At 41.2% G+C, this 27,644-nt stretch overlaps 2 protein-coding genes and 1 long non-coding RNA gene across 5 annotated transcripts in view; 2 read left to right on the forward strand and 1 right to left on the reverse strand.

The window, feature by feature from the left end:
- Window positions 1-2,386, forward strand: part of ESYT1 (extended synaptotagmin 1) — a 79,841-nt gene extending 77,455 nt beyond the window's left edge. Inside the window, exon 31 of the mRNA XM_060688897.2 lies at window positions 1-2,386. Coding sequence (XP_060544880.2) covers window positions 1-34 — 34 coding nt within the window. The 3' untranslated portion in view covers window positions 35-2,386.
- Window positions 2,387-27,644, reverse strand: LOC117662755 (uncharacterized). 3 transcript variants are annotated; one of them, XR_015732436.1, is made up of 4 exons: window positions 27,558-27,644; window positions 27,262-27,329; window positions 9,931-10,056; window positions 2,387-5,636 (listed from the first exon to the last, which is right to left on the reverse strand). It is a non-coding gene; the product is annotated as an uncharacterized LOC117662755 (long non-coding RNA). The 3 variants fall into 3 exon arrangements; XR_004590504.3 differs by lacking the exon at window positions 27,558-27,644 and having other exon boundaries at window positions 27,262-27,386; XR_015732437.1 differs by lacking the exon at window positions 27,558-27,644 and having other exon boundaries at window positions 2,387-6,151; window positions 27,262-27,385.
- On the forward strand, window positions 7,748-24,228 carry LOC117662752 (myosin light polypeptide 6-like). The gene is made up of 7 exons (XM_034412331.3): window positions 7,748-8,535; window positions 12,159-12,186; window positions 15,786-15,929; window positions 20,344-20,517; window positions 21,594-21,671; window positions 22,760-22,803; window positions 23,894-24,228. Exons 1-6 carry the CDS (start codon window positions 8,341-8,343, stop codon window positions 22,786-22,788), a joined length of 648 nt encoding a protein of 215 aa, XP_034268222.2. The 5' UTR covers window positions 7,748-8,340; the 3' UTR covers window positions 22,789-22,803; window positions 23,894-24,228.

Consider the following 27,644-nt stretch of genomic DNA (forward strand, 5'->3'; position numbering starts at 1 on the left):
GTACGATTTAAAAGATGACAAAAGCAGCTCCTAGTCTCCATAGTGCCTCCACGATCCAAGGACTTGAGTTGGCATGAAGACCATCCCCCCTATCACCACCACTGCTGCCGCCATCCTTCACTGCGAGATTCCAGGCTCATCTTCCGCTGGATGGGCTTTTTCAGTGTTTTTGCTTTCTTAAGCAATTATAGAATTGTGTTTCTTAAATCTTCTTTTTCCACGTGAAACCAATAGGGGTAGAGAAATCGCCCGATTGGATTTTTTTTTCTTTCTTTTTTTTGAAGGGAAGATGGACAAAGATTCACATTCTGCATTCACTTTGCATGCTTCTCTTGGCACTGAAAACCATACGCTGCCTTTCTCATGACCAAAGAAATGGGCCTTTTTCATTTTTTATTTTTATTGTTGTTGGGGATGGTGTCTCTTATAGCTGTCTTGCGAGCTGTTGCTTTCAGCAGCTAAAAAGATCAAGGGCTGCCTGAACTGAAGTCAGGGCATTAGGTGAAAAAAATACAAGGAAGACAGCCTGGAGGGGCCAAGTATTTCTCCTAGAAGATAATGGGCAAATGATCTCCTTTGAAACAAAGGTTTTCAAATACGGCCATGGATGTCTTCAAAGAGGGGAAAGATCAGTTATTTAGAAAGGGAACATAGCAGTGATAAAGGAGATTAGAGTTTTGTCCTAATTCTCCTAGTAGGGCTCTCAAGTGCCATTTTCCGGTACAAGGGTACGAAAAAGTGGAGAAATGCAGTGGCCAAAACAAATATTTGCAATGTTTATATTTTTTCCACATTGGGGGGAATCCACTCCTGAGCACTATGCATTTAGCTGATACGCCAAGAGGGAATATCCCATCCCATCTCTTTGCAAAGCCTCATGTGCTGTGATAGCAGATGATTTCTCTCGCCATGCCTTCCTTGTACTTTCTGCTTCTGAATTTTTAAAGCCGAATCTGTTTTGTGTTTTCTTCTTGGCTTGTTCCACTCTCTGCAGCCAATCCAAAAGGGCAGATTGCTTTCATAGAGTATCTTTATGGATGCCGTTGCTTTAGTTGCTGTTTTTAACATGAATGTTGTTTGGTGCCTTTCTTGCATTCTGGTCTTCGATCTGGTGTGGAGTGCAAAGCCCCACCAAGTTCTAGGACTGTGTGCATGCTGTAGCAAGGAAATTCTTAATCTGTAGTCCAAAACAGATTTACAAAGCCTATCTACCTATATACAGTGATATTCGCATGATCTGCATTTTGATGACTTCCAAACTACTTTGTATAGTAAGGAGAAAGATCGGTACAGAAACTGTGAGGAGATGATGGTTCAAGGAGCCACAAAAATCGCAAGAAATGAGATGGCCAGAAGAGACTTGTGCTGATTTCCAAATTATATGGCATGATTTTTCTTAGCTAGCATGGATAAATTTTTCAGATTTGCTACTGGGCTTTCCACATACGTAAAACTAAAGCATTTTAACTTTTTTCCCCCTCACTGATAAATCACGGCTTGCAAATTTGCAACACTGTGCCATTTTACAATGCCACTTTGGCAGGGATGGCAGCTGAGTTGAATTCCTCTTTTAAAAAAAGAAAACCAACTATTTTTATCCCAGTCATCCAACCATTCTCCTCTGGTGGGGAAAATGTGTGTGCAACCTGCTCCTGGCATGACTTAGCAGCTGCATTGGGGTTGGTTTTATGGAAGTTTGTTTTTTGTGGTCTTGTTATGAAAAGGAACATAACTGTGTGTTATGTTTTAGATGGTTTTTTAAAGATCATGCTTGTAGCCCTTGGAAGCCAAATCCCAGTAAGACGCCTGATAGTAGAAGTTGAATTCTTCTCCTGTTCTGGGTCTTACAATGTGGAGCTGATGGGCGGATCTGGAAAGCAAGAAAAGGTGGGACTTTTCCCAAAGCATCTCCTTGGCTCTGCTACCTTGATGTTCCACAGTCTGTTCCACTGAGCAGATTGTGTCCCAATTACCCCCCCCCCCCCCCCCCGCACACACACACTCCGTCAAATTCCCAATCGCTCTCCGTGCATTTCTTCTATTCACACACTGTTGCCTCTCATCTCTGGGAAAAAACAACAACCGCTCTTTGTAATTTATAAATAGATTTTTTTAAATTGCTTATATCTCTTTGTACAATCATAGCGAATGTATCGGACACAACAAATACACCTCTCCACTGGATCTGGTGGTGCCGCCCCCCACAGGTTTGCTGGCAGTGTCTGCCTGTTGGGGGTTGAATCGCCCACTGCCTTCCATGCCAAACCAAGCTTGCTGTCTTCTTCAAGCAAGCTTTACCATGCAAGCGTATTGCTGGTTCTTTGTGCCTCTCATTAGCCACTGCTGTAATTTGTTGTAGCAAATAAACAAAAAGAGGAAAACGTGATTGTGCTTCATAAGGCTTTATTTAACTCCCTCTGCCTCCAAAGGGGTGAAAAGAAGGAAGCTGAAGAATTAAGACATCATTTTGAGCCTTTCAACTTTCAAAACGCTTTGCCGACATTTGAATTCTTGCCTCATGTTTGGGCAATGTGGTTCAAAGAAGAAGGCAAAATACATTTACAGGAATTTTCATCTAATGGTTGGGTTGCTTCCTGCACTGTGTTCCTCACACTTTATGATGTGGGTGAAGAAGCCGGGTGATGGTCCAGCTTTGGGCTATGAGGCAATTTACATATGGCAATTTCCTAATATTTTAGTGTCTCTGACTGCAGCCTATGTGCCCAACAGACTAAATGCCCTATCTTGGATTAATTACAGTAATTGATTACCATTCCCAATGTTTTTTAAATGGGCACAAAAGCACACCTTTCTACTATAAAAAGGCCTGTTTAGAAGCATGATACAAGGCCCAACATCTGCATAATGGCACACAATTGCCTTCTCTCTCACTGCCACCACAGGTGGAGGTTATTCAAGGAACAGCTGAAACCTGAACATGGGCAGGATATTGTTAGATAGCTTAACTCTTATTGCCATTGCTCTTATTATCCAACCCCACTGCATAAGCTTTTTTAAAAAAATCTTCAGAAAAATATTTATTGGAAAAGCTGATATTGTGAGGAGAAGTCCATCTAGACTGACATGTGCCAATTGTTCAATTTTATTGCAGAGCAACAGCTGATTGTATGGCATAAATAAGATGATGCTAGTCTGAAAAAAAGATAAAACAATACTACATTTTTAAAAAATTGGCTATTGAGCTATGCCCTTATTAATAAGGAAAAATGGCATTAAAATCATTTGTATTTGCATTGTTGAAAGCCCATTCTGAACTTCTTGTATCAGAGAGTTGAGATATGGACAACATTGTTTAATGAATTATTATATTGGGGTACCCCCACTTTGATCCAAAATTAGGAAATTTAAATAATGTTTGAAGTTTGCAGGATCTGAATTCCAGAAGTAGGAACACATTTTACTATTTAAAATTTCTTACTACCCTACATCAGCTCTACCCAATTAGCTCCTTAGTGAAAAGTCTGTCTTATCTGACAAGTGTTGGATAAGAAAGATTTTGCTTTTTGAACCCTTTTGGGTATATCTTGCAGATTTTTGACTGCTAATCACAAGAATAACCTGTAATTGAACCTATCATAGACAGTTTTTATATAAATATTCAGTTTTTACATAATGGCAGTGTATAACATCCAGTACACCAAGTACAACTGGATTATCTGTGGAGCAACTGGAAACCCTCAATGCTGGTTGAGTAATGTTGGATACTGCAGTGAGATGCATCAGGCACCGAGTACAAAAATCAGCAGTAAAATACTTTTGGCCCTGTTGAATTCATGCAGCATGTCAGAAACATGCAATTAAATATCTTGTAGTCATTAAAAGTTAATTCCATATTTCTCAATATTCCCACATGATACATTTCATTCTGAAATATTTGTGTTCAGTTCGAAGAGGGCTATCGTCATCGCCAAAAGTTTTTCAGGAAGCAAAACTTGTGAAAAAAACAATTGTCCATCAGAAACTGCATGGCACACATTTCACTTCCTGAGATTGCCTGTTCACTTTCCCCTGCTTGTTAATCTTACTCATTAGTCATTTTGATACATTAATGCTCAGTGCATTGCATGAAACCGAGTACACGAGAGCTTATGACATGCACATCTTTCAGCTCTCATTACTCTGAAAACATCAGCATTCACTGATGCTGGGATTATCTATCCCAACATAAAGGAAATGCCTGCATGTATTTGACAGAGTTTAAAATAGTGTAATTTCTCTTGAGAACAGTATGTCTATGGCTTAGCTAACTGGAACTGCTGCAATTTCTTTGATGTGTACAGATAATGTATGCATTTTGTTCTGCAGCTGGCATGGTGTCAAAGCAGGTGCCTTATTTTCTATTCTGTAAGGAAAGAGAACATGTGCCCTTTAACAGCAGATGCCATCTCTCCACCCCACCGCCCAATTTCTACTTAATAACCTTGCCAGAATAATCCCCACTCCTTTCCATGTCTACCCTGAAGGTCATCTTCCCCCAAACTGGCATCCCAACACTTAGCTAGCTTGATGTCAATACTTGGAAGCAAATTCAGTTTCTAGTTCTGAGATCCAACCTTGAGTTCTGACCTCGAGTTCTCTGCATCTCTCCTTACTGATGGTACATCTCGCAAATAGAACAAACTCAAGAAGAATCTGCAATCATTCTGCAACATGACCTCTAGATAAGAGGAATCAGTGTTGTTGATGCTTGCTTATCAAGGGTAAGACTTAGAACCATTAGTTTAGCAATGATTCGAAGTTATAGCAGCAGTGACCTCTGGCCGATCCTCACACTTAAAACCACTGCAGCATCTGCAGAGTCATGTGATCAAAATTCAGATAGCAATAGGATTTAGACTTATATACTGGTCCATAGTGATTTTCAGCACTCTGAACAGTTTACAGAGTCAGCATATTGCCCCCAACAATCTAGAATAGATCCTTATTTTACCGACCTCGGAAAGACGGAAGGCTGAGTCAACCTTGAGCGAGTCAACCTTGAGCTGTCAGGATCAAACTCCTGGCTATGAGCAGAGTTAGCCTACAGTACTACATTCTAATCATTGAGCCACCACGGCTGAAATGCTTTGCAGCTGCCATGTATTTAAGATCGTTGCTGTGTCCCACAGTCACAAGATTTCTATTTGCAACCTTTTCAGCTGGTTTCCAGCAAGCAAAGTCAATGGGAAAAGCCAGATTTGCTTAACAACTCTGCGATTCACATAGGTGATTTGCTTAACAATGATGGCCAAAAAAAGACTTTAATACCTTGTTTAGCCACATAAATTCTGGTCCCAACAGCGGTCGTAAGGATGACCTGCATAGGATTTGTTTGCATTAATAGTACCTATGTGAATATATAATCCCTGCAATAACTAGCAGGTTGTATGCATAGATAGGGAGCTGGTAGTTTTCCAGATGTTGCTTAATTGCAACACAGCCAATTCAGCCATCCTAACCAAGGATGAGGGACGCTATGAGCCGCAGCTCAGTGACATCTGGAGAGGTAAATCCCTGTGTAGGATATATCATATTGAGGAAAGGGGAAATGTGCAGGAATTGACTTGTTTGTGGTTTCTAGTACATCTGCTGGGAGGCATGATGGAAGTTGCCTTCCATCCTGTTGCCAGATGCATCTGTAAAAGGAAATAATCGCCAGTCACTCTTCTGCTGTCTTTCATCAGACTGACAGATGTTTGCATCACTTTCTCCCTCACCTGTCAAATGCTGCCAAGAATCCATGGAAGTCCATAACAAAATAATAATCCGTTTGTTTAAACAAGAAAAGCTGAGAGATGGCCTAAATCTCCTTTAATAAGCAGTGAAATAGAAAGCAGTAGAGAATGTGGAAGAGGCCCTTCTGACAGGACAAGTGGGGTCATCCATTAAATCCTCCTCCTAGCTCTCAGCTGTCCAGTCTTGTTAGCTTAGATGGCTGAGTGATGTGTTTGGAGCAGGCATCTGAACATCGCAAAAAGATTCATTAGCGATTCCTTGTCACTGGGCAATTCGTGGCTTCATTTAACCTTGCGGTGAGTAACTTGTGACTCTTAAGGCTGAGGGTCCGTTTTGACAGTCCTTGGGATCCGTTCCAAGTATGACCGCTGAAAACCTACAGCACACTTCATTAGCACTGGACCACTAAAAAGTCCTAATTGAAAAACAATCAAGTTACCAACAGCAGCTTCTGCTATAAATAAGTCTTTTTTTAAAAAAAAAAACTTAGCAGGGAAGGAAGCCCATAAGGCTTGTGTAATGTACCTAACAAAATTCATCATTCTGCCTATTAACCATCTGAATTCACTATCACATTAACCCAGCTTTCCCCAGTCTCACATCTTCCAAATATGCTTAGAGTTCCATTTATATAATCCCAAATTAGCCTAATATATCTTGAAGATGCAGAAACTGGAAAGGCTAACATTACTGGGAGGAGGAGGAGGAGGAGGAGGAGGAGGAGGAGGAGGAGGAACTCCTCTACAGGTACAGCCTTATTTGGGCCACAGAGTATAATTGACCTAGGAGCAATGTGATTCCTTTCCTGAAGTGAGGATGGACCCAAAGGATTAGATCAAAAATTCAGTTCAATTGAAATGTAAATTTAACATATTAAGTATAATAAGGTCAAGGAAGCTTCTCTTTCCTTTATTTTATTCCATAATCAGCAATCCTTTGAGGAAGTCTGGCCTCAGAAAAAAAGTGATTAGCCCAAATTCATCCAGTGAGTCTTTCTCGCTATCAATCTGAACTGATGTCCCCAGATCTAGACCAACACCTTAACACAGGGGTGGGCAACTGTGGCCTTTTTACAACCTATGGACTTCAACTCCCAGAATTCCTAATATAGCCAAGCTGGCTCAGGAATTCTGGGAATTGAAGTCCACAGGTTGTAAAAAGGCCACGTCGCCCACCCCTACCTTAACCCCTACACCCCACTGGCTCTTTAGCCTCTGCATATTCTGAATTCTCCATTCTTTTCAGGTTCTCCACCTAGGCTAATATTTGCATGCAAATATTCCTGCATGTCATGATTAGGACCTGGGTACTTACGAGACCACCTTCTGCAACCAATAACCTCCCACCAACCAGCATGCTCCCACAGGGTGGGCCTCCTCAGGGTGCCGTCACTAAAGCAATGTCGACTGGTGATTCCCAGAGAAAGAGCCTTTTCTGTGGGGGCACCTACCCTTTGGAACAGGTTACCCCCAGGGATACAAATGATCCCAGATCTTCGTACTTTCCATCGTGCACTTAAGACCTTTCTATTTCACCAAGGCGGGCTGGCATAAATCTCTTCTAATTGTTCTAAATCTTTATGCTGAAGTTTCTTAACCGATGAACCAAATTGGCTTAATCATCTTATATTCACATTTTATATGTATGTTATTTTAACTGTTCACCGCCCTGAGTCTTTCGGAAGAAGGGCGGTATAAAAATTGAATAAATAAATAAATAAATAAATAAATAATAAATTAGGCTGTCCCCCCCCCCAAAAAAAGTCACGTGATTAGCTTGTGTAAAATATTCATTATACATTTGTGCCAAAGTATCCAAATTTCCACCCAAGTCCAACAAGTGTTATTTTCTTCATTTCTGTCCCTGAATTTGCAGAACAGAGAACATGATGCTAACGGGGCTAATCAGGGAACAAGGATTGTAAAATGTTTTCCAGCTAAGTACTATATGTTGCTACTGTATCCCACCCACCTCTGTTTCATGATAAAAGAGCAGCCATGATTTTGACGCCAAGAGAGAAGGCTGGGGGCCGAGGGGAACCCAGTACAAGAATAACACAGCATCCTTCTTGAATAATTAAGCTCCTCACTCTCTGCGATTGGGACAGAAGCAATCATTTATTTAGAATATCAAGTAATCCATCCCATCTGCATTTAAGTAGAAACCCCCCCCCCTCACCCACCCACCCACCTCACTGCTGTTTGCCTTCTGCTAGCCAGTATGGCTGGTGCAGAGAGCCAGAGGTTTTTGCTGAGTGAGTTGGCTGGCTGGCTGGCTGGCTGGGTGCCATGGCCACGCAGACAGAGCCAAGGCCTGGCTGCTCAGAGAGGATGCTTAGCTGTAGCAAAGCTCTTCGGAGATTGTTCCGTCTTGAATGAAGGGAGGACCCAGCATTGCTGAAGGGGACTGAGCTTCCCATTTTTAGATGCATTCCCACTCCGTATGCAGCAATTCCTCTCTGGCTGACATCATTGTATCGACAGGGCTATTTAAGCTGACCCAGGACAGAAAGAGTGTGAGCTTTGAAAGGACCTCACCTACACGTGCTATTCCTGCTGCTGGCTGTGCCTCCCCTCTGCTCTCGCAAGGAGACCCTCAAGCAGCATGGCCCCCAAGAAGGACCTCCCTGTGAAGCGGCCGGTAGCCCCACCTGCCAAACCAGCAGCTAAACCAGCCGGGCCAAAGCCAGGATTCCTGGCAGGTAAAAGCAAAGTGCCAGAAACAGCACCGGCACCAGCACCAACAGCACCGGCACCAGAGAAGCCCAAGGAGCCGCCCATCGACCTTTCCAAAGTGGTGGTAAGTGAGGACTGGAGGAAGAGTGAAGTTGCAGGGAACCCATTTCTTCCCAAAGGAAGGAGGACGCAACAGCCACCATCTTTAGGTTCTTTTCCCTCCCTCAAAAGCAATGCCTCAAGGTCGCTATAAGCGTTTAAACTGAGGGATGTACCACCTCGGAACTAGGCATGGGAAAAATAAACACACTAATAATTGGCTTCAAATATGAAGTATAGAGAGACTTCATTTAGTGGCCCCAATTGGGACAGGCAACTTGGTCATTAAACAAAGTGGTCGCTAAAGTGGCCGCAGCTATGCTTATTATTTTACTTATATGGGTACAATGGCATAACTGTTTGCTTCTCAAGGCATCTGGATAGGCAAAATTAGAAAGAGAAGAGAATGCTGAACTGATCTTTAACTTGAGCTGAACACCCAAATAAATTGAATGAAACGGAGAAATAGTAAAAGTAATTATGTATACCTATCTGTAGAAACAAGGACTGCTCTCTCTCTTTTTTTTTTTTTTTTTGATGCAAGATATATACAAATTCCTGTTTAATTTTTGTCTGTATGTATACATAAAATGACAAAGAATGGCTATTAAAAATTCTAAAACAAGTTCAGGAACAAATTATTATACCTTCAATTGCAAATAAGAACCTGGATGTTCCTTCTGGTCTCAGGCTACCATAACCAACAGTTCTACTATATATATAATGTTAGGTTTGATTTGAAAATTATTTTAACGTACAAACCCTATTTCTTGGTCTCTACGTTGGACTAAATGCTAACCATGATAGCTTTCTGAGTTTAGGCATTTGGGAGTTCCTCACCTACTTTCAAGCAACGACAGGCATTTTACGGATAGCACAAAGAAATAGATTAACTTCCATTGTTGACTGCTTTCTGCAAACAAATCACAACAGGGTTTTTTTGGGAGGGTGGGTGGGTGGGTGGGGGAGATGTTTAGTATGTTTAGAAAAGTTAGATGTTTTTGCTGCCAGGTATTATGATGCTCTAAATTTAGGCATGGTGTAATCCCATTGTAGCAATTTAGTTTTAATTATAGTTCTATTCATTTGGGGGTGCACTATGGATGCTTCATTCTATATGGACTATCATTATGGCAGTATGCAAAACTGAACAAGAAATAAGTAAAGTCATTTCTCTATCATAACAAGACCTCTGTTCTCAGACAACGATGATTGGGAATGCTGGCTAGCTAAGGTTAGCGGGAGAGAGAGGTGAGATAAATTTAGCAATTGAAAAGGCTCTTGTTATTTTAAAGACAGGCCCAAACAGCAGACGCACAAGTCTGGTATTTGGCCTGCGTGCTTAGGAAGCCAGGACAGAGACAGGTGGCTACCAGCAGGGAGGAGGCTTAGCATAAGAGTGCAGTTATTTCAATCCTACCTCTACTTTCTGAAAGCGGCAGATCAAGTTGCGAGAGGACCAGAGCGTTCAATCAACAGTCATGTCCTTGTCATGCTTCAGGATTCCCAAAACAGTGAGGTAGGAGTTCCAATTAGGATACCGAACCTAGACCAAATGCAAAGATGTACTTCAATGAGTAGCTACAGCAGTGTTTTTCAACCTTAGCACCTTTAAACTGTGTGGGCTCCAACTGTGTGGGCTCTTAAGATCAGGCAGAAGGTATTTTCTAGATCAGTGTTTCTCAACTGTGGTCATTCTAAACTGTGTGAACTTCAAGTCCCAGAATTCCCCAGCCAGCAATGCTGGCCGGGGAATTCTGGGAGTTGAAGTCCACACATCTTAAAGTTGCCCAAGTTGAGAAACATTGAGCTATTGATATGTCCTCAGAGATTATCAGGCTCAGGGCCCCTTCAGCTCCAACATATCATGGCAGGTTTGTATTGCTCATTGGCCTACAAACCATTCAAATGCTCCAGGTAAAATTTTCAGCTAGATATACTGTTGTAGTGCAAATAGATTGTTGTAGGAATGCAAATGCACAATAATAATGTGCCCATTAATACATACAGCACAGCCAGGGGTGAAATCCAGCAGGTTCTGTCAGGTTCTGGAGAACCGGCAGCGGACATTTTGAGCAGTTCGGAGAACCTGCAAATACCACCTTTGGCTGGCCCCAGAGTGGGGTGGGAATCGAGATTTTGCAGTATCCTTCCCCTGCCACGCCCACCAAGCCACACCTACCAAGCCACGCCCACAGAATTGGTAGTAAAACAATTTGGATTTCACCACTGAGCACAGCTATACATTCAAAGCCTTTCATACCTTGGTTAATTAGGCCATCACCACGGTGCTTTGAGAATTTTTCTTTTGGGTCAATTTATTGGTGGGGATGAAAACACAAGGGAGGAAGAGCAACTTAGCCTGCTTCACACCCTGTGGCCGAAGGGCTGAAAGGATTCACCTCATAAATTCTCCTTTGCTCTCTGACTGCAGTGGGACCATTGTGAAAGGGCTTCCTAGAACAACATCAGCTACTCTGGAAAACACCTACCTACATGGCACCACTTCGTTCTCGTGCTCTGACATGCATTCATATTTAACCTATAGAACCTATAGAAGGTTTAGGGCTGGAGGGAGGGAAATTGGTTCGTTATCAGAGCAGCCTATCCAGGACAGAGACCCATTTTATAATCAAGTCAACCTTGACTTGGGCCCAAACCCGTGCACATTCACAGATACACTGCATAGTGTTGGCAAATGTAACCTCAATCTGGAGGAAATAATTCACCAGGTTGTAGGGAGGGAAACAAACAGTTAATTATTTTTATTTACTAGATTTTATTTACTAGATTTTTAAAATCCTGCTGTTATTATTTTTATAAATTATTGAAGGCAATCAACATATCTAATACCCTTTCCTTCTCCTATTTTCCACACAACAACCCTGTGAGGTGACGTGGGCTGAGAAAAAGGGACTGGCTCAAAGTCATCCAGCCAGTTGTCATGCCTAAAGTGACACTAGAGTTCAGAGTTTCCTGATTTCTAGCCTGGTATCTTAACCACTAGACCAAAATGGCTCTCAGCTTGTGCTTACAGCCGAGTAGATAAGACTTATAAACAGGTACATAAAAATAATAAAGTTGGAGGATTACGCAATTTAATGCATAACATATGACATCATACAGTACTTTTTCAGTAAAATAGTGAGATGCCCTATTTTTTTAAAAGAATCCTCAATACTTGTTGTTCGGTGTCTTCAGAACTAAGAGCTTAAATTTAAAAAAATAAGATGCTTGCTCTGATAAGCAGAGTTTATTTATTTTAAAGAGTCAGCAAATGAAATATATCCTCTAACTAAGCCTTAAAAAATTGTCCTCCTTCTATGCAACTACTGGTCAGTTTAGAATAAATGAGCCAAGGTGAAAAACTGAAATCTCTCTCTCTCTCACACACACACACACACACACACACACTGTCACAAGTTCCCCATTAAAGTTTAATTTGAATTTTGGATTCTGGAACCTCAATAATTACCTAAAGAATAATGTCAGTTCTAAAGCTTGCTTTTAAAACAATACACTTCATTAACGGAAGTGTTGATGAACATGGAAGCATCTTGGCCAGTTCGATTTTTTTTTTACTACCGCATAAGGATTTCTGCTTGTTCTGGTAAATGACATAATTTCCTACCTTTTTATTCTTTCTAGATTGAGTTCACCAAAGAGCAGTTGGAAGGTGAGTTGCTTCCATGTCACGGGCTACCAAGAGACTTGGATTTATTTTACCATTTATTTATGGGTAAACAAACAAACATAAGCAATTGTGCAAGCAATCATTAGTATAATACAACAGACAACTTCTATTTGTTTTTCCACTGTAACAAAATGACCACTTAGACTTGATTCCTAAGATTATAAACAGATGTTAAGAGAAATTATGTTAGGAAAGGGGTAGCCTTGTATCTGTATCAAATATCTTGTTTATCCCATCCCATCAACGTGCTTCCACCATTCTGTCTGATTTAATCAGATCCAGGCAGATCTGAATTCTGTCGCAAAGTCAGGTATAGTTCAGAAGAGATTGGATTCATGTTTTATTCCTGTTGGTTGGATCCAATGCAGCCAGATGTAATGGAATGTGTAAATGACCTTGGGGAAAGAGAGGAATAGATGCTGGCTGGGTAACAATCAGATCAGACAAGAGAGTTAGGAGCCTAAATGGCTTAACAATCAGAAAAAAAAAATTAGGAATGACTTGCAGTTAAAACTGGCAGCAGGAAGTTTGTACTTGCAAGATATTCATGGGTGGGCTGCTGGGGATTCGCAGGGGTCCGGGAGAACCTCTAGCTAAGATTCTGTGCAGTTGAGAGAACCCCCAAATCCCACTCCTGCCTGGCCCCACCCACCCTGCCCCTCCCAGGAGTCCCCACGTGGCTTGTTTTGGATGCAGGTAAGTGCAGGCCGTACGCGGAGGCTCGGGGAGGACGAAAAACGGGCCTACCGGAAGTCCGGCCTCCGGAGCCTGTGGAGGCCATTTTCACCCTCCTGGAGGCTTGAGGAAAGCCTCCGGAGCCCGGGGAGGGCAAAAATGCCCCTCTCCCCACTGTGGTGCAGGAGGCCAACTAGGCCACGCCCACCATGGCCACATCCACCCAGCAACCAGGCAGAGAACCCCTTGCTAAATTTTTTGAAGCCCACCCCTGAAGATATTAACATAGTTACAATAAAGTAAGACTACTTTATTTATACGTAAGATATAAATACCTTTCAGCCCTACAAAAAACACCAGACTAAAAACCAAGACCATATACAGTAGATCAATATTAGGTTTATTATGATAGAGTCTTGCAAGTCTTCCTGTATTCATTGTTCTTCCCCTTTCCTATCTTTGTGTGAAGAAAAAAATAAATCAAGAAGTCTTCTTGCAATAAACATCTCGGGCTTTAGGATGCTGTAAGACGACAGGTAGTCCTTGACTTATGACCACAATTGAGCCCAAAATTTCCATCATTAAGTGAGACATTTGTTAAGTGAATTTTGCCACATTTTACCACCTTTCTTGCTGTAGTTGTTAAGTGAACCACTGCAGATGTGAAGTTAGTAATAAAGGTAAAGGTTCCCCTCGCACATATGTGCTAGTCGTTCCCGACTCTTGGGGGTGGTGCTCATCTCCGTTTCAAAGCCGAAGAGCCAGTGCTGTCCGAAGACGTCTCCGTGGTCATGTGGCCGGCATGACTAAATGCTAAAGGCACACGGAACACTGTTACCTTCCCACCAAAGGTGGTCCCTATTTTTCTACTTGCATTTTTTACGTGCTTTCGAACTGCTAGGTTGGCAGAAGCTGGGACAAGTAAGCTGGGACGAGCTCACCCCGTTACGCAGCACTAGGGATTCGAACCGCTGAACTGCCGTCTTAGCCACCACGTCCCTTGAAGTTAGTAATACAGAGTTAGTAATAAAGAGAATCTGGCTTCCCCATTGACCTTGCTTGTCAGAAGGTCGCCAGGACACCGCAACTATCATAAATATGAGTCAGTTGCCAAACTTCTGAATTTTGTTCATGTGACTGTGGGGATGTTGCAACGGTTGAAAAATGGTTATAAGTCGCTTTTTTTTAGTGCCATTGCAACTTTCAACAGTCACTAAATGAACTGTTGTAAGTTGAGAACTACCTGATAGAGCCTTGATAGTACAGTGGTCTACGCACCCTGTTATTAACACAGCTGCCTGCAATTTCTGCTGGTTCGAATCTCTCCAAGGCTCAAGGTTGACTCAGCCTTCCATCCTTTCTAAGGTAGGTGAAATGAGGACCCAGTTTGTGGGGGCAATAAGCTGACTTTGTATAAAATATACAAAAGTATGAAGGCTATTGCTTAACGCATTGTAAGCCGCCCTGAGTCTCCGGAGAAGGGCGGCATATAAATCAAATTAAAAAAAAAACAAAAAACAAAAACCTGTATGACTCCCTTTGAATTTTTTCTCGTCTCTCCTAAATATGAGAGTACTTTCAAATGACAGTACATCTTTACTAAGGAGTCTGACTTGCTTGGCGGGCTCATCCTCGCATCCTTCAAACTATACCACCAGCAGCAAATCCTCACAATGTTGTGAACCATGACACAATGGTCTGCCACGGCAACAAATCCTCATCAGGCTACCATTGTCACATCTCCAACCTACCATGAAGGTAGCTTAAATTCATCTTTAGCTGGTTGAGTTTTAAAGCAATGTTTTCTTCCTTGCTGTATGAATGTCACATGACGCCTCACTGATGTCATGTAATGACCCGATCAGAGGCTCAGATCTGCCCAGCTTCACCCACCCCATTCCTCCCGTCAGTTGCCGAGTTCTGCCTTCATAGCCATTTGGTTTCTATTACTGGAGAGACCTAATGATCTGGTTCCCACAGCTGTTTCTCCATGGAGAAATGCCCTGGAGAAGCATTATGCTGGCTCTTAACAGCCATAGGCTTAATGCTCTTTTGGAAGAATTTGTAAACATGTGTCACTTAGACAATCTGTCACCATGGGCCTGAGCCTGTCCATCCCTACCCTCAACACATGTTAAGGATAGGGAGAGTTCTGGCTGCTTTTCCCATTGGCAGGTGACACTGAATGGGACTCAGCAAAATTACCCCACATTAAAATTGCAAAAGACAGAAACAGTCACCTGTCTTGCTAACAAAAGCAGAAGAAATCAGCTGGGATTAGGCAAACAATGCCACACACTTTTTGGCCAACTTGGACAGGGAAAGGAATCCTCATTAACGTAGCCAGGAGGAAATGCCCTTTTAATTATTCTTAGAACTGAAATGTTGCTATAAAATTGAAGGCCTGCTTAATTAGCTCAATTGTTAGAGGGAGTGTTAGGTATTGTATAACATCTGAACTTGGCTCTCTACCTGAAGAGCAATGTCTGATTGCTCTAACAGGGTGAAACGGAAAGGATCAATTTGCCAGTAACGAAATCCCAGAACCAAGGCAATGATGCCCCTTTGAAAGATCATTGAGATCTTCTGTATATTAAAAGAGTAGCCAAACCCTTCCAGATCACCATCTTCATCTCTCTATGGTAAATGTATCCCAAACAGAGGTTGCCGTTAGAGAGGAAGCCTCCTTCTAATTGATTAATTGACTGTGATTGACAGAAACTGGGCAGGCAGATGTTGCAGACGGCAGTGTCCAGTTTCTTAGGATTACATCTGAATCCTCTAGTTGACACTGGCAGAAGGACAAGCTTCACACTTTATCTCCCATCAAACTCCAGCCCCCCTGCAGCTCTCCATTTCAGAGGCCACATATCAAACTATATCAAAATTTGATCTGATCTCTCTAGATTACAAGGAGGCCTTTGGGCTCTTTGATCGGGTCGGCGATGGTAAAATCCAGTTGAGCCAGTGTGGAGATGTGATGAGGGCATTGGGCCAGAATCCTACTAATGCTGAAATCCGGAAAGTCCTGGGACATCCAAAGCCTGACGGTAAGTCATCTCTGCTTTACCATGTGCAGGGGAAATTATAATACAGTATGACCACAGGATGGCAGCAGATTCCAGATTTAAGGGATCATATTGGAACATTCAGCCTTCCTTTAAGAACAGATGGTGGTTAGGAATATAAAGCTACAAAATGTGGGTTATGCAGTTCCTTTGATGAGGAAAAACTCTGTCTTCTTGTGACTTAATTATAATCTGATCTGCAAAAATCAACAAGCTATGATTTCTGATGCATAGGAATAAATATTGTAACCTATAAGCCAGGGGTGCTATTCAGCAGGTTCTGACAGGTTCTGGAGAACCGATAATGGAAATTTTGAGTAGTTCGGAGAACCAGTAAATACCACCTCTGGCTGGCCCCAAAGTGGGGTGGGAGTCACTCCAGGGGAAGGATTTTGCAGTATCCTTCTCCTGGAGTGGAGTAGGAATGGAGACTTTGCAGTATCCTTCCCCTACCTCACCCACCAAGCCACGCCCACAGAACCAGTAGTAAAAAAAATTGAATTCCACCACTGCTATAAGCTCTGTTACAATTATTAGAAACATGCAGCCATTCTTCTTGAACACACTAGGAACCTGTAACAACATTTGTGAATAAATAAATCAGTATAATTTTAGTATAATTTATATTTGCAAGAATATGTTTAAAAAAATGGACCGACAGTTAGTTGAATGAAACATAATGCCCTACAGTATAATACATATACAGTATAATGCTAAACATAAGTAGTAGCCTGTGTATCATAGTAGCTGAGTTCAGGAATTATGCTAAACTGAAATTAAATTTAGCAAAATGTGTGAACTCAGGCAATGTGATTAAGAGGTATTTAAAAATTTAACTGTATATGCTCTCTCTCCTATACTGGACACATAATCTAAATTAAGTGCATAATATAATCTAAAAAATATAGTGTATCAAAGAGTATGTTTTCCTAATTTAATTTGCATTTAAAATTTACATTTTTCAAACAATCTGGAGTTCAGATTGAAAAATTACATCAGTAAAAAAGTGGTAAGACAGTTTGGCGTAGAACTTAAATTGGGATGCTGCGAGTTTTGGTGTATTTTAGGCACAAAGGCAGTTTAGGTGATCTTGGGCCATCCCTCTCTCTTAGCCCTGGGAGGCAAGCAAGGGCAAACTATTTCCGAAGTACAGCATTGCCAAGAAAAATACAAGGACCCCTCCAGGTAGTTGCCTGGAATCAACACTAACTCAAAGAGACACACAAAAAATTGCAAGACTAGCAGTTGTGCAGGGCATGTACACACCCTGGAAACCGGAAAAGCTTTAGTTGTTTCTTTATTGTATTATGCTTGCAGCATATTTTTAATTGTACTCTACTATTCAAGCTAGGAGTGCCAGATCAGCACAATCCAAGAAAAAGAATGCAGAAGAACTGTTGGGAGAGCCCTTGAAGTCTTCTAGTTCAAACCTTCTGCTTGAACAGAAGACTCTATACCAGGGGTCTGCAACTTTAAACACTCAAAGAGCCATTTGGACCCATTTCCCACAGAAAAAAAAAACACCGGGAGCCACAAAACACTTCCTGTGCCTGACTATTTCTTGAGCGTCCACAAAACTAGCACATGTAGTTGAATTAAATGTTCTGTTTTCTTCTGAAACTTTTCTTTTCTTGGATTTATCCATGATTGGCCTATCGGGGGTTGAAAAGCTCAATAAATCGTGTGCCGGTGGGTGTCGCACATTGGCGGTTGTGACATATATTTTGAGTGACAGGGAGCCGCAGCAGAGGGGTGAAACAGTGGCTCCAGAGCCACAGGTTGCTGATCCCTGCCCTATACCAGAGGTGGGTTTCAGCAGGTTCTGACCAGTTCTGGAGAACCGGTAGTAGAAATTTTGAGTAGTTTGGAGAACCGGTAGTAAAAATTCTGACTGGCCCCACCCCCATCTATTCTCTGCCTCCCAAGTCCCAGCTGATCGGGAGGAAGTGGGGATTTTGCAGTAACCTTCCCCTGGATTGGGGACGGAATGGAGATTTTACAATATCCTTTCCCTGCCAAGTTCACCAAGCCACGCCCATCAAGCCATGCCATGCCCACCAAGCCATACCCACAGAACCAGTAGTAAAAATTTTTGAAACCCACCACTGCCCTATACCTATATATATATATATATATACCCAGCATGCATACATACATAATACATACATGAGAGCAGAGATGGGATTCACATCAGTGGTGGGATTCAAGTAATTTAACAACCGGTTCTCTGCCCTAATGATTTCTTCCAACAACCAGTTCACCAAACTGCTCAGAAAGTTAACCGGTTCTCCTGAAGTGGTGCGAACTGGCTGAATCCCACCACTGATTCACATACTGTAGCAACTGGTTCACCTAGCACCAGAAATGGGAGCGTGCGTGCACCATCCGCACATGTGTGAGGCGTTAAAAACACACTGATATAGGCCGGGATTGCGTCTGGGCGGGTGGGCTGGGCCCACCCTTTCTATATTCATTTATATTATTTAAATTCAGTTCATAAATTAAAAGGTACAGTGCAGTGTTTGTTTTTCTCTTAGGGTAGTGAATGATCCCAGCCACAGCTCTGCAACTCACCAGCTTCAAAGGGGAAAGTTAGTTGGGGCAGGGCCGCTCATGTTGTATCTGCAGGGCCTTCTTAAAAGAGGATGTGTCTTTTCCGGAGATGGCTGCCCCATAAGGAGATGTCAAGTGACATGACTGGAGCGCTCCAGCACATTATCATTTTTCCTCCTTCAAATCCAGGTTACTTGTGTAGTTCCACAGTATAGAGATAATCGAATAACAGAACAAGGATCTTGGGGGTATTAACAGAGTTGGAAGGGACCTTATAGGTCATCTAGTCCAACCCCCTGCTGAAGGAGACCCTACAGTATTTCTGTAGGGTCTCCTGGGGCGCAGTGGTTAGAGTGCAGTACTGCAGCTACTTCAGCTGACTGCTAGTTCAGCAGATCAGTGGATCAAATCTCACCGGCTCAAGGTTGACTCAGCCTTCCATCCTTCCGAGGTGGGTAAAATGAGGACCCAGATTGTTGGGGGCAAAATGCTATATAGTATACTGTCTTTGGTGTAAGCCGCCCAGAGTCCTCAGAAAGTGGGCAGCATAGAAATATGAATAATAAAATAAAATAAAATAAAATAAAATAAAATAAAATAAAATAAAATAATAAAATAAAATAATAAAATAAAATAAAATAAAATAAAATAAAATAAAATAAAATAAAATAAAATAAAATAAATACAGTATTTCTGACAGATGGCAGTCCAGTCTCTTCTTGAAAGCTTCCAATGATGAAGCTCCCACAACTTATGAAGGCAAACTGTTCCATTGGTTGATTGCTCTCATTCTCACAAAAATTTTCCTTATTTCCAGGTTGAATCTCTCCTTGTTCAGTTTCCATCCATTATTCCTTGTCCGGCCTTCAGGTGCTTTGGAAAATAGTATGACCCCCTCCTCTCTGTGGCAGCCCCTCAAATACTGGAACATTGCTATCATGTCTCCCCTGGTCCTTTTCTTCACTAGACTAGCCATGCCCAGTTTCTGCAACTGTTCATGGTATGTTTTAGCCTCCAGTCCCCTAATCATCCTAGTTGCTCTTCTCTGCACTCTTTCTAGAGTTTCAACATCTTTTTTAATAGTATGGTGACCATAACTGGATGCTGTATTCTAGGTGTGGTCTTACTAAGGGTTTATAGAGTGGTATTAGTACCTCACTTGATCTTGATGGTATCCTTCTGTTAATGCAATTTAGGATTGCATTGGCTTTTTTGGCTGCCGCCACACACTGTTGGCTCATATTTAATTGGTTGACCACTAAGACTCCAACAGTTGGAAGGGACCTTGAGGTCTAGTCCAACTCCCTGCTCAAGCAGGAGACTCTATACCATCTCAGACAAATGGTTGTCCAATCACCTCTTAAAAATCTCCAGTGTTGGAGTACCCACAACCTCTGGAGGCAATTTGTTCCACTGATTAATTGTTCTTAATTGTGAGGAAATTTCTCTTACATCTTCACTTAAAGCTGAGAACACAAATCTCTCCCCAGAATATGTTGTAATTTAGATATACTTAAGATATATTCACTTAGATCCCAAGAACGGTTCCAATTATAAGCCACAGTTTGTAACAAGGCTGAGCAATTCATAACCTTTGGCTATATATTGCCAACTCTTTTTTTCCCCCTGACTGTTCAACACATCTGATTTAGTTGTTTTTAAAGGACAGGCAAGTCTCTCAGCAACTTTTTTTTCCCCTTTAGTTTCAATTCCTTATTGACTGAGTTCTATCTGTGTGGCACAGAAAAAGCTTTTTGAGATTCAAGGATGGAGAGTTGGGTGGGAAATGAATGCTTCCTCTCCCTTTGCATCTTCTCTTCCCCCACTTTCTGATCGCCCCCAGAGCTGAATTCTAAACGGGTGGAGTTTGAAGAGTTCCTGCCAATGCTGCAGACAGTTGCTAAGAACAAAGATCAAGGCACCTATGAAGATTATGTGGAGGGGCTCAGAGTCTTTGATAAGGAGGGGAACGGAACCGTCATGGGGGCAGAATTGCGCCATGTCCTTTCCACACTGGGTAAGTATACTGTAGTCCCTACCACTGTGATGGCGAACCTATGACATGTGTGCCACAGGTGGCACACAGAGCCCTCTCTCTGGGCACGCTAGCCGTCGCCCCAGCCCAGCTTCACCACGCATGCGCATGTGCCTCCCGCCGGCCAGTTGTTCTTCGGGTCTCTGCCGCTCATACGCGGGCGGTGGGGCGCATGCACGGGGGTGTAGGTTGGTGCAGTCTTTCCAGGCCCAAAACAGGGCATGGGGTGCCCCATTTTGGGCCTGGAAAGACTCCTGAACCAACCTGGAAGCCAAAACGGGGCACGGGGGCGGCTCATGCACGGGGGACGCAGTGCATTTGTGGGGGACGCGCACATTGCATTTTCGGTGTTTGGGCACGCATGTGCTTTGGGCACTCAGCACCAAAAAGGTTAACCATCACTGCCCTATCACCACCATCACCATGAAAAGGCACCACTAAAAGGCATTACATGGGGAAATTGCCACAGCCTGGAGCCCAAAAGAACTTCCAAACTATAAAAAATTCATCTTAAACTACAGCTACAACCTCAATTTGCCTCCTTTAGAAAGGCACTAATCAATAAACACCAGTGTTCTCCTGATCTTCTTTTAACATTGGTTGTAATCCTCAAGTAATTTGGATGGTTTTCTATCCTTTTAAGGTTAACATTAGCTCTGTTGTATTGCCGGCTGAATTATCCTTTCTCCATTGATGGAGGTTCTTCTAATTTGATTTACTGTACTTTGAAAAATATCAGCTGAAATTTGTGTTTTAGTTGCAAAGTACCATTAGCCTATAAAGGCCTTTTTTTTAAAAAATGAAATTGTTGGCTTGCCTACAAAAAAGTAAAGCCCTTTGTGTTGTGTGTTTTTGTTGTTATCTGGTTTTGACAACCTCTTGCTTTCTCGTGCATTTCTTCTATTTTTTCTAAGGTTTTTTTTTACTTAGAAAAAATTTTCACTTTCATTTTTTTTTAAATTTCCAGTTGCTAGGAATTGGGGGAGGGGGAAGGGTGTACAAATGTAATGAATATTTTGATGAAAGATAAACCATCTTCCTTTTTTATTTGCTTTCAGGTGAGAAAATGACAGAAGACGAAGTGGATTCTCTATTATCAGGGCATGAAGATGCTAATGGTTGCATTAATTATGAAGGTAAGATGTTATGCCTGTTGTCAGTTGAGAGGTTATGCAAAGATATTTGATTCAGTTTGGACCCTACAAAAACATCAGAACGTCCACATGACAGGCAAGTAAGTGCCAAAAATAGTAAATGTTGGAAGATTCTTGTTTTCACAGAATATCGTATAAATAAGAAACCCCTTATGGACTTTTTTGTATACAGCATAAAAAATGAACATGATATGTGTTTTAAAGATTAGATTAGTAAGATTTTAGAAAGAAGAGAATCATGATGCAACTGTAGAGAAAGAGGGCAATTTATAATTGTACTTATAACTATTGTGAAGAAAATTAGAAGCCACTTTGTAGCCTTTTTCATTCTATTATATTTTTCTTTTATAGTACTTCTACATTTTTCGTTTTCTTTTTTCTTTCTTGGGCTTTTAGATTTAGATTTCTTTCTTTTTCTTTTTTCCTCATGACTCTTTCTTGGTTTATACTAGATTTTAACTTCAATAAAATTATATATATAAAATTGCATAAGTATGGAATACTAATATTATGCTGATATGGGATCTGTGTATACACCAGTACTCATGTAGATGTCAGAATTACCTAAAGGTTAGCAATAGGACTTCAGTTATTCCTGTTATTTATTAAAAATTAAACCTGGTCCAGATATATTTTTTTAAAAAAGCAATCTAAAAGGAAGTTATCAGATGTAATGTCTACTCTTCCAGTGATGTTTGCATTTTATCACAATGTATATAGGCTAGTTGTTGGATGAAAGTAAATTAAAATGATCTATGGCAGGGGTCTCCAACCTTGGCAACTTTAAGCCTGGGGGACTTCAACTCCCAGAATTCCCCAGCCAGCAAAGCTGGCTGGGGAATTCTGGGAGTTGAAGTCCCCCAGGCTTAAAGTTGCCAAGGTTGGAGACCCCTGCTCTATGGTAATAGTTTGCAGCCAACTTCTATCTATCATCAGCCTGAAGCAACTAAAATAGGAGGGATGGCTGCTGCCTCAAGTTAAAACATTTTATGTGAAAATATGTCCTGGGACAAAAATTAACCACAGTGGGTGATTTTAATCTCTTAAATTTTCTCCTTTCTTTCTCACAGCATTTGTCAAACATATCATGGCAAACTGAGCTGGGGGTCTATGAGTAAGTGCAGTATTTCCAAGCATCATTTATATTCTGGATTGATAGGAGCTCCCTTTTTTCCTCCCTTCCTAAATAAGATTCTTCTCCACAGCTTTTTCATAGGCCCTTCATTTGCCCTTCACATATCCTTGAGTATTTTATTGTCGCTGCAGGCTATTTTATCCAAACTGTACACACAGTTAGGCAAAATTTGCCAGGACACTGTTTTCTACCATATCCCTGAACATCATAACAAAATATGAGTTATTAGATCTAACAATTCTTACCAAATGTGTGAAGTTCACTATTAAGAGCAGTTATTAGAGTGCTTGGTGATTAAAAATCAAAGATTGCCATATTGATTCATGACAGAGAAAAATATTGGCCCAGTAAAAGTAGTCTTTGACTTACAACCACGATCGAGCCCAAACTTTCTGTTGTTAAGTGAGACATTTGTTAAATGAGTTTTTCCCACTTTACGTTTCTTGCCACAGTTGTTAAATGTATCACTGCAGTTATGGTAGTAATGAGGTTGTTAAGTGAATCTCTGTTGACTTTGCTTGTCAGAAGTCACAAAAGGTGATCACATGACCCTGGGACACTGCAACGTCATAAATATGAGCCAGATGGCCAAGCATCTGAATTTTGTTCATGTGACAATGGAGATGCTTCAATAGTTGTGTGAAAAACAGTCATAAGTCACTTTTTTCAGTGCCATTATAGCTTTTAACGGTCACTAAACAAACTGCTGTAAGTCAAGGACTTCCTACTGCAGGGCTGTCAAACTCCCAGGCTGCAGGGCGGATGCATCACATGCTGGCTACGCTCACGTCCGGTTTAGCGAAGGGGGAAAAAGTCCCAATACGTCATATGATGCTGCCGTGATGATGTAAGTTTCACACCCCTGGCCTACTGCATATATTATATTGTATAATAGAAAGAATGCAGTAAAATAGAAAGATGATTATATGGTTGATCAAAAAGAAATATTGATTTCTTTTCTCCACTTTGACATTTTTTTTCTGAAGAGATATCTATGCCTTCTTTTAGTGATTATTGTGAAACTTTGATATTTATGGACATGAGAGACACATATTCTCTTTCTTCACAGGCAGTGCTGCTCAAGATGCTGTCTTCAGATACAACTCCTCAGCCTACAGTCCTTAATGGCCATCACTTTCCTGTTTTTTTCTACCTTTGTACACACACACACAATCTGCAGCCCAGACATTTTTCCCAGTAGACTGTAAAGATATCTTTATAAATACTGAATTGGTGAAACATCAGTACCTCAGTCAGTGATCATCTATGGAACCAGAAGGGAGCAGCAGCAGCAGCAGCAGCAGCAGCAAATTTCACAATTTTTGTGTGGAGAAATCCACTTGCTTAAATCATCTGACTCTACAAACTACTCATTTTTCTAAACAATAAAGTTTTTGATTTTCAGATGTTGTGATTTCTTGATTTGTCATTAGTTTCCAAGCACTGAGGTAAGACAAGGAGAACCTGCTTAATGTCCAAGATGTACACAATCATTTTGAAAAGGGTGGGGCAGATGGCAGGATCTAGGAATCTTCCTGCATATCTGAGTCAGCGTTTTAGATCAAAATACAGAACCACAGATTATTTAAATACTGTAGCTACCGTAGGTTATGTTAAAACCCAAACCCATCGGGACAAAAGGCAGAACTTCTTAATCATATTTTGCATTTTCTATTAGCTATGGGGAATTTAGGTTACTGCTCAAACCCAAAAGAGTTACTTGGAAGTTTGTCAATGTTGACCTTCAGATCTCCAGGCACAGAGAGGAAGGACTAGAGTGTCCCTAAAATCTATATCATCCATATCACTTCTTCTCCCTATTGTAAACAAGCGTAGAAAATCAACAAGAGATTTCTGTATACGTCTGAAGGGAACAAGCTTTTCCTCACACTCTCTACCCTTCCTTTTCCCAAATTGCTTTTATCTAGAAAAAGCAGCCAATGATTTTCTTATTTGTCTTTGTAAATGTAACATGTTGCTTGGCATTCAGAATTCCAGGGGATAAAGGTTAATTATTATTTACACAATAGCTATATTTAATTGACTATTCTATGGCTACAAGGTTATAAAACTCACTAGAGATGTCAGCAGTAGATGATGTCAGTAATTAAACTTTCTTTTTGCAATGCAGATCTGGTGGTCCTAACCTCAATACCCCATCTTCGAAATCTGTGTGTATAAAGATAGCTTTCTATATTCATCATATGAAGTGTGTTACAACAGTTCACTAAAGGTTAAAGAGTCAGAAAGAAGGCCTTGAAGCAAATATTCAGAAACCATTATTTAAACAAAGAGGATAGAAGCATTCCTTAAGTCCTGGGAAAGAAGATACAGGTAGTATCACTTAGCGACCATTCAAAGTTATTGTATTACCCCAAGGATACTTACAGCCCAGTTCTGATGATCATCCCAACACCTGCAGTCACATAACCATATTTCAGGGGCTTGGCATACAGCCTGTATTTATTTGTCTGTTAGCTTTGTACATTTTTGATCTTTTATGATTGTAAGCTGCCCAGAGTTACCCTGAAGTAAGATGGGAGGCCAATAAAATTTATAAATAAATAAATAAATAAATAGCCATTTGCAATGTCCCACAGTAATTTACACATCTTATGACATTTTTGCCCCAAACCAGCATTTACTTACCAGCAGTTTTCAGCAAAACCACTCCATAATGAACAAAGGGACTGCAGTGTTCACTCAATCACAGCATAGATCAATTTATGAGCATCACAAAAAAGGTCATATAATTGGGTCAGTCACATGGATGACCTGCTTTATGACAGTCATGACATATAACCATAATGGGCATGCCTCAGTTACAGTTGTATGTTGAGGATTATCTGTATTAAGAGTGGGCTGGCTCTTTCTGACTCCCTGAGGTGTAAGAGGCAGGAGAGGACAAACACAATCAGATTTACGAGCTTCTCTTATAGCCAAATTCAAAAAGCATAGTTTTGATCTTCCTGTGGAGTGTGTTTCCTGATCTGGTCTACTTCAAAGGGCTGATATAAATATTCCAATATCAAAATTGGCTAGAGCTGAGTGATCTATTGCATGTCAGGTAAAGGTGTATGAAAGCAGGAGGAGATGGCACCGAAACTGAATTATTATTATTTTATGTAGAGCAGGGAGGGGGATCTTTGAATTTATTTGAACTTGTCCTCTTTGTTTACATAATGCTTTCTGAATAATTACATATAATACTGTTGAATCTATATGGATTCATGATGTTCACAAGTAATCATAACAAAAGGTCTGCGGTAGATATAAATAAATTAAAACAATCAGCTAATCATATTTATAAAAGGACAAGGATAAATTATAGTGCTAATGATAAATCATAACAAAACCAAATAAAGCATCATCAAATTAATGTAAATAATTCAAAGTAAAACAAAGATGGTGATAATAAATAGTTCAGTCAAATGCTCTTTAGAAAAAAATCTGTTTTCAGTAGTTTTTGGAACATTAGAAGTGGTGGAACGAATTTTAATTCTAAAAGGAGTTAGTCTACAAGGTAGAAGCAGGAACTGAGAAACAGCGTCTTCTAGACTCCATTTCCAATATAGAAGTACTCAACACAAAAACTAATAATCCAATAAGGGCAACAAAGCGGAAATTTCAGCCACCAAATAACAACAAAAAACTCTCCATAATTTGAATTATCGCTTCACATATTGACAGGTTAGACAGAAGCCAATAGTCAGGCAAACCACTCATGTTAGCCTCCTTACTTTACAAGGTCACTTATACCCTTTATTTTCTTCTTTCAATAAATAAACAGGGGAGAGTAGCCCCCTCTGATCCATACTCACTTATGATGAAAATCTTCCCACCCGTCTCATCAGAAGGATCACCCCAATGCAACTTTTACGTTCTGATCTCAGAACCCCTCAATTTCTACTATTACAGTAGTTCTATTGTATTTAGGGATAGTAATTCTACTTATGGACCAAGATCACAAGTGAATCCCAATTGAGTGTGTTGCTGATCCAGGATCTCACACTCCAGACTTTCACTGCCTGCCACTGTGTGATGGAATATAGTAGGCTAGATCCCTAGGATGGAGGGTGTGCATTCCACAGGAGTAAGGGATAACTCAGTCCCGATATTTTGTGTGAGAGAAAGGCAACCCTTCTGTAGTAGTTCTCAGAGTGCATGGTAGCTGCAGATAACAGAGTGCTTAGTCTGGCAATATTCTGTCTACAGGTGTGGAAACAATAAAGAACTCAGCTTGGAAAAATCACCAAGTGTCATTCTTGGTTCACTGGCCGGATTCATAATACCCTTTAAAATAAATAGCTCATTACAGCAGCAGATCTCCTAGCCAGTCTGTCATGGCAAATGTCTAACTGTATTGCCACCCTGGACACCTGGCCCTGCAGGGGTTAACAAACCACACATCCCATAACTCCCATAGCCACTCCTTACCTCCTGGCCCCTCCTCCTGGGTATAATAGCTCTCATCACGAGGTACTCCAGTTGTTCCAGATGTATACCTGAAAGAGAAAGGTCTAAGGTCAGTGACCTCTGGTGCCATAGGGCCTAGGATTCACCTAGGCCTGCAATAAAGGAATCCAATTGAGAAAAAGAATTTGTCTGTGAGTTATTGGGCTAGATCCATCATTGAACAATATGGTAGCAGAGGATGGCTGCCCATAACTCCAAATGATGACTGAACCCAACGTTTGCCCTGAAGAAACAAATAGAGTACAAAGAGCACTCACCAAGAAGATGGCGGAGCTACTTGCATCCAAGGGCACCACTATGGAGGAAACGACAGCTGAGAGAGAGCAGGACTCCAGCCTGGACTC

The sequence above is a fragment of the Pantherophis guttatus genome, chromosome 2 (genome assembly GCF_059756535.1).
Source record: "Pantherophis guttatus breed Tessera chromosome 2, ASM5975653v1, whole genome shotgun sequence".
In the NCBI taxonomy this organism is placed as follows: Eukaryota; Metazoa; Chordata; class Lepidosauria; order Squamata; family Colubridae; genus Pantherophis; species Pantherophis guttatus.

What these genes read in the sequence shown, in the direction of transcription:
- LOC117662752 (XM_034412331.3), top strand. Translation starts at nt 8,341, where the DNA reads ATGGCCCCCAAGAAGGACCTCCCTGTGAAGCGGCCGGTAGCCCCACCT. An exon ending in GGGACATCCAAAGCCTGACG is followed by an intron (nt 15,930 to 20,343) that starts GTAAGTCATCTC and finishes GATCGCCCCCAG; the next exon opens with AGCTGAATTCTAAACGGGTG. An exon ending in CCATGTCCTTTCCACACTGG is followed by an intron (nt 20,518 to 21,593) that starts GTAAGTATACTG and finishes ATTTGCTTTCAG; the next exon opens with GTGAGAAAATGACAGAAGAC.